Source organism: Onychostruthus taczanowskii, unplaced genomic scaffold, assembly GCF_017590055.1.
Source record: "Onychostruthus taczanowskii isolate IOZ18803 unplaced genomic scaffold, ASM1759005v1 scaffold543, whole genome shotgun sequence".
Lineage (NCBI taxonomy): Eukaryota > Metazoa > Chordata > Aves > Passeriformes > Passeridae > Onychostruthus > Onychostruthus taczanowskii.
In genome coordinates, this window is record NW_024503047.1 from 17,816 (window position 1) to 24,407 (window position 6,592).

At 73.0% G+C, this 6,592-nt stretch overlaps 1 protein-coding gene across 1 annotated transcript in view; it reads right to left on the reverse strand.

Moving 5' to 3' along the window:
* The window catches only part of LOC121342577 (procollagen C-endopeptidase enhancer 1-like), a gene marked incomplete at its 5' end in the record, with an annotated part of 7,790 nt that extends 6,736 nt beyond the window's left edge, over positions 1-1,054 (reverse strand). The window contains one exon of the mRNA XM_041417100.1: positions 763-1,054. Coding sequence (XP_041273034.1) covers positions 763-1,054 — 292 coding nt within the window. The remainder of the gene's footprint in view (positions 1-762) is intronic.
* Between the last annotated feature and the right edge of the window lie 5,538 nt (positions 1,055-6,592).

The following is a 6,592-nucleotide window of genomic DNA, read 5'->3' on the forward strand; positions in this document are numbered from 1 at the left end:
TGTGTAAATTTTGGGGGTCCTCTGTAGGTTTTGGGGGTCCTGTGCAGGTTTTGGGGGTCCTCTGTAGGTTTTGGGGTTCCTCTGTAGTTTTTGGGGTCCTTTGCAGGTTTTGGGGGTCCTGTATAGGATTTTGGGGTCCTGTGTAAATTTTGGGGGTCCTGTATAGGATTTGGGGTTCCTCTGTAGGTTTTGGGGGTCCTGTGCAGGATTTGGGGTCCTGTATAGGATTTTGGGGGTCCTGTGCAGGTTTTGGGGTTCCTCTGTAGGTTTTGGGGGTCCTGTGCAGGTTTTGGGGTCTCGGTGCCCCCTGCCCCCCGCACTTTTGGGGGTCTCTGTGGAGTCCTCCCCCGCACTTTCGGGGGTCTCTGTGGAGTCCTCCCCACACTTTTTGGGGGTCACCACGGAGTCCTCCCCCTCTCCCCCGCACTTTTGGGGGTCTCTGTGGAGTCCTCCCCCGCACTTTCGGGGGTCTCTGTGGAGTCCTCCCCACACTTTTTGGGGGTCACCACGGAGTCCTCCCCCTCTCCCCCGCACTTTTGGGGGTCTCTGTGGAGTCCTCCCCCGCACTTTCGGGGGTCTCTGTGGAGTCCCTCCCCCTCTCCCCGCACTTCCGGGGGTCTCTGCGGCTCCGTTACCGGGGGGACCCCGGCTGCGTTACCGGGGCGGTTCCACATCTCTGCACACCTCGGGCCGGTTTTGGGGCGCTCCCGTGGGCTCCTCCCTGCTCCCCGCCGGCGGCGCTCCCTCCCCGTCACACCGCACTCCTCGGGGGTCTCCCCGCGGCCCCGCACCCACCGTCGCTCGGGGGGCTGCCGGCGCTGAACCAGGCCAGGAAGCCCCTGCCGGCGGTGCCGCCGTCGCTCTCCATGTGCAGGCGCAGGCGGTTTTGGGGTGCCCGCAGCGCCCCGGGCCGGAAGGTGCCGCAGAAGCGCCCCAGCAGCGGCGCCGCGGGGCCGTGGCCCCCGAACACGGCCAGCGCGTCGAAGCGGCAGCGCGGCTCCGGCTCCAGGTCGAAGACGCGGAACGACAGCGTGGCCACCTGGCCCTCGGGTACCTGGGGACACGGGGGGCACGGCTGGGACCTGGGGGACACGGGGGACATGGGGGACACGGGGGACACGGGGCACCTGGGGGACATGGGGGACATGGGGGGGTGGGGCTCTCTGGGGGGCTGCGGGCAGGGAGAGCCCAGGGTGGGGCTCTCTGGGGGGCTGCGGGCAGGCAGACCCCAGGGTGGGGCTCTCTGGGGGGCTGCGGGCAGGGAGAGCCCAGGGTGGGGCTCTCTGGGGGGCTGCGGGCAGGGAGAGCCCAGGGTGGGGCTCTCTGGGGGGCTGCGGGCAGGGAGAGCCCAGGGTGGGGCTCTCTGGGGGGCTGCGGGCAGGGAGAGCCCAGGGTGGGGCTCTCTGGGGGGCTGCGGGCAGGGAGAGCCCAGGGTGGGGCTCTCTGGGGGGCTGCGGGCAGGGAGAGCCCAGGGTGGGGCTCTCTGGGGGGCTGCGGGCAGGGAGAGCCCAGGGTGGGGCTCTCTGGGGGGCTGCGGGCAGGGAGAGCCCAGGGTGGGGCTCTCTGGGGGGCTGCGGGCAGGGAGAGCCCAGGGTGGGGCTCTCTGGGGGGCTGCGGGCAGGGAGAGCCCAGGGTGGGGCTCTCTGGGGGGCTGCGGGCAGGGAGAGCCCAGGGTGGGGCTCTCTGGGGGGCTGCGGGCAGGGAGAGCCCAGGGTGGGGCTCTCTGGGGGGCTGCGGGCAGGGAGAGCCCAGGGTGGGGCTCTCTGGGGGGCTGCGGGCAGGGAGAGCCCAGGGTGGGGCTCTCTGGGGGGCTGCGGGCAGGGAGAGCCCAGGGTGGGGCTCTCTGGGGGGCTGCGGGCAGGGAGAGCCCAGGGTGGGGCTCTCTGGGGGGCTGCGGGCAGGGAGAGCCCAGGGTGGGGCTCTCTGGGGGGCTGCGGGCAGGGAGAGCCCAGGGTGGGGCTCTCTGGGGGGCTGCGGGCAGGGAGAGCCCAGGGTGGGGCTCTCTGGGGGGCTGCGGGCAGGGAGAGCCCAGGGTGGGGCTCTCTGGGGGGCTGCGGGCAGGCAGACCCCAGGGTGGGGCTCTCTGGGGGGCTGCGGGCAGGGAGAGCCCAGGGTGGGGCTCTCTGGGGGGCTGCGGGCAGGGAGAGCCCAGGGTGGGGCTCTCTGGGGGGCTGCGGGCAGGCAGACCCCAGGGTGGGGCTCTCTGGGGGGCTGCGGGCAGGGAGAGCCCAGGGTGGGGCTCTCTGGGGGGCTGCGGGCAGGGAGAGCCCAGGGTGGGGCTCTCTGGGGGGCTGCGGGCAGGCAGACCCCAGGGTGGGGCTCTCTGGGGGGCTGCGGGCAGGGAGAGCCCAGGGTGGGGCTCTCTGGGGGGCTGCGGGCAGGGAGAGCCCAGGGTGGGGCTCTCTGGGGGGCTGCGGGCAGGCAGACCCCAGGGTGGGGCTCTCTGGGGGGCTGCGGGCAGGGAGAGCCCAGGGTGGGGCTCTCTGGGGGGCTGCGGGCAGGGAGAGCCCAGGGTGGGGCTCTCTGGGGGGCTGCGGGCAGGCAGACCCCAGGGTGGGGCTCTCTGGGGGGCTGCGGGCAGGGAGAGCCCAGGGTGGGGCTCTCTGGGGGGCTGCGGGCAGGGAGAGCCCAGGGTGGGGCTCTCTGGGGGGCTGCGGGCAGGGAGAGCCCAGGGTGGGGCTCTCTGGGGGGCTGCGGGCAGGGAGAGCCCAGGGTGGGGCTCTCTGGGGGGCTGCGGGCAGGGAGAGCCCAGGGTGGGGCTCTCTGGGGGGCTGCGGGCAGGGAGAGCCCAGGGTGGGGCTCTCTGGGGGGCTGCGGGCAGGGAGAGCCCAGGGTGGGGCTCTCTGGGGGGCTGCGGGCAGGGAGAGCCCAGGGTGGGGCTCTCTGGGGGGCTGCGGGCAGGGAGAGCCCAGGGTGGGGCTCTCTGGGGGGCTGCGGGCAGGGAGAGCCCAGGGTGGGGCTCTCTGGGGGGCTGCGGGCAGGGAGAGCCCAGGGTGGGGCTCTCTGGGGGGCTGCGGGCAGGGAGAGCCCAGGGTGGGGCTCTCTGGGGGGCTGCGGGCAGGGAGAGCCCAGGGTGGGGCTCTCTGGGGGGCTGCGGGCAGGGAGAGCCCAGGGTGGGGCTCTCTGGGGGGCTGCGGGCAGGGAGAGCCCAGGGTGGGGCTCTCTGGGGGGCTGCGGGCAGGGAGAGCCCAGGGTGGGGCTCTCTGGGGGGCTGCGGGCAGGGAGAGCCCAGGGTGGGGCTCTCTGGGGGGCTGCGGGCAGGGAGAGCCCAGGGTGGGGCTCTCTGGGGGGCTGCGGGCAGGGAGAGCCCAGGGTGGGGCTCTCTGGGGGGCTGCGGGCAGGGAGAGCCCAGGGTGGGGCTCTCTGGGGGGCTGCGGGCAGGCAGACCCCAGGGTGGGGCTCTCTGGGGGGCTGCGGGCAGGGAGAGCCCAGGGTGGGGCTCTCTGGGGGGCTGCGGGCAGGGAGAGCCCAGGGTGGGGCTCTCTGGGGGGCTGCGGGCAGGCAGACCCCAGGGTGGGGCTCTCTGGGGGGCTGCGGGCAGGGAGAGCCCAGGGTGGGGCTCTCTGGGGGGCTGCGGGCAGGGAGAGCCCAGGGTGGGGCTCTCTGGGGGGCTGCGGGCAGGCAGACCCCAGGGTGGGGCTCTCTGGGGGGCTGCGGGCAGGGAGAGCCCAGGGTGGGGCTCTCTGGGGGGCTGCGGGCAGGGAGAGCCCAGGGTGGGGCTCTCTGGGGGGCTGCGGGCAGGCAGACCCCAGGGTGGGGCTCTCTGGGGGGCTGCGGGCAGGGAGAGCCCAGGGTGGGGCTCTCTGGGGGGCTGCGGGCAGGGAGAGCCCAGGGTGGGGCTCTCTGGGGGGCTGCGGGCAGGCAGACCCCAGGGTGGGGCTCTCTGGGGGGCTGCGGGCAGGGAGAGCCCAGGGTGGGGCTCTCTGGGGGGCTGCGGGCAGGGAGAGCCCAGGGTGGGGCTCTCTGGGGGGCTGCGGGCAGGGAGAGCCCAGGGTGGGGCTCTCTGGGGGGCTGCGGGCAGGGAGAGCCCAGGGTGGGGCTCTCTGGGGGGCTGCGGGCAGGGAGAGCCCAGGGTGGGGCTCTCTGGGGGGCTGCGGGCAGGGAGAGCCCAGGGTGGGGCTCTCTGGGGGGCTGCGGGCAGGGAGAGCCCAGGGTGGGGCTCTCTGGGGGGCTGCGGGCAGGGAGAGCCCAGGGTGGGGCTCTCTGGGGGGCTGCGGGCAGGGAGAGCCCAGGGTGGGGCTCTCTGGGGGGCTGCGGGCAGGGAGAGCCCAGGGTGGGGCTCTCTGGGGGGCTGCGGGCAGGGAGAGCCCAGGGTGGGGCTCTCTGGGGGGCTGCGGGCAGGGAGAGCCCAGGGTGGGGCTCTCTGGGGGGCTGCGGGCAGGGAGAGCCCAGGGTGGGGCTCTCTGGGGGGCTGCGGGCAGGGAGAGCCCAGGGTGGGGCTCTCTGGGGGGCTGCGGGCAGGGAGAGCCCAGGGTGGGGCTCTCTGGGGGGCTGCGGGCAGGGAGAGCCCAGGGTGGGGCTCTCTGGGGGGCTGCGGGCAGGGAGAGCCCAGGGTGGGGCTCTCTGGGGGGCTGCGGGCAGGGAGAGCCCAGGGTGGGGCTCTCTGGGGGGCTGCGGGCAGGGAGAGCCCAGGGTGGGGCTCTCTGGGGGGCTGCGGGCAGGGAGAGCCCAGGGTGGGGCTCTCTGGGGGGCTGCGGGCAGGCAGACCCCAGGGTGGGGCTCTCTGGGGGGCTGCGGGCAGGGAGAGCCCAGGGTGGGGCTCTCTGGGGGGCTGCGGGCAGGGAGAGCCCAGGGTGGGGCTCTCTGGGGGGCTGCGGGCAGGCAGACCCCAGGGTGGGGCTCTCTGGGGGGCTGCGGGCAGGGAGAGCCCAGGGTGGGGCTCTCTGGGGGGCTGCGGGCAGGGAGAGCCCAGGGTGGGGCTCTCTGGGGGGCTGCGGGCAGGCAGACCCCAGGGTGGGGCTCTCTGGGGGGCTGCGGGCAGGGAGAGCCCAGGGTGGGGCTCTCTGGGGGGCTGCGGGCAGGGAGAGCCCAGGGTGGGGCTCTCTGGGGGGCTGCGGGCAGGCAGACCCCAGGGTGGGGCTCTCTGGGGGGCTGCGGGCAGGGAGAGCCCAGGGTGGGGCTCTCTGGGGGGCTGCGGGCAGGGAGAGCCCAGGGTGGGGCTCTCTGGGGGGCTGCGGGCAGGCAGACCCCAGGGTGGGGCTCTCTGGGGGGCTGCGGGCAGGGAGAGCCCAGGGTGGGGCTCTCTGGGGGGCTGCGGGCAGGGAGAGCCCAGGGTGGGGCTCTCTGGGGGGCTGCGGGCAGGGAGAGCCCAGGGTGGGGCTCTCTGGGGGGCTGCGGGCAGGGAGAGCCCAGGGTGGGGCTCTCTGGGGGGCTGCGGGCAGGGAGAGCCCAGGGTGGGGCTCTCTGGGGGGCTGCGGGCAGGCAGACCCCAGGGTGGGGCTCTCTGGGGGGCTGCGGGCAGGCAGACCCCAGGGTGGGGCTCTCTGGGGGGCTGTGGGCAGGGAGAGCCCAGGGTGGGGCTCTCTGGGGGGCTACGGGCAGGCTGACCCTGTTCTGTGGGGCTCTCTGGGACTCTTTGGGGCCCTCTGGGTCTCTCTGGGGCATGCAGACCCTATTTTTTGGGGTTCTTTGGGGCCCTCCAGGGCTCTCTGGCTCTCTCTGGGGCAGGCAGATCCTATTATTTGGGGCTCTTTGGGGCTCTCTGGGATTCTCTGGGTTCTTTGGGGTTCTCTGGGGCTCTCTGGGGCAGGCAGACCCTGTTCTTTGGGACTCTTTGGGGTTCTCTGGGGCTCTCTGGGGTTGTTTGGGGCTCTCTAGTTCTCTCTGGGGCAGGCAGACCCTGTTCTTTGGGGTTCTTTGGGGTTCCCTGAGGTTCTTTGGGGCTCTTTGGGGTTGTTTGGGGTTCTCTGGGGTTCTTTGGGCTCTCAGGGGCTCTTTGTGGTTCTCTGGGCTCTCTGGGGCTCTTTGGGGTTCTTTGGGGCTCCCTGGGGTTCTCTGGGGCTCTTTGGGGCTCTCTGGGGTTCTTTGGGCTCTCTGGGGCTCTTTGGGGTTCTCTGGGGCTCTGGGGAAGGCAGACCCCGCTCTTTGGGGTTCTTTGGGGCTCTTTGGGGTTCTCTGGCTCTCTCTGGGGCAGGCAGACCCCGCTCTTTGGGGTTCTCTGGGGTTCTCCGGGGCTCCCTGGGGTTCTCTGGGGTTCTTTGGGGCTCTCCAGGGCTCTCTGGGTTCTTTGGGCTCTCCGGGGCTCCTTTGGGCTCCCTGGGGTTCTCCGGGGCTCTCCAGGGCTGGCAGACCCTGTTCTTTGGGGTTCTCTGGGGTTCTCCGGGTCTCTCTGGGTTCTTTGGGCCCTCCGGGGTTCTCTGGCTCTCTCTGGGGCATGCAGACCCTGTTCTCTGGGGTTCTTTGGGACTCTCTGGGGCTCTTTGGGGTTCTTTGGGGCTCTTTGGGGTTCTCTGGCTCTCTCTGGGGCTGGCAGACCCTGTTCTCTGGGGTTCTCTGGGGCTCTTTAGGGTTCTTTGGGGCTCTTTGGGGTTCTCTGGGGCAGGCAGACCCGGCTCTCTGGGGTTCTCAGGGGCTCTTTGGGGTTCTTTGGGGC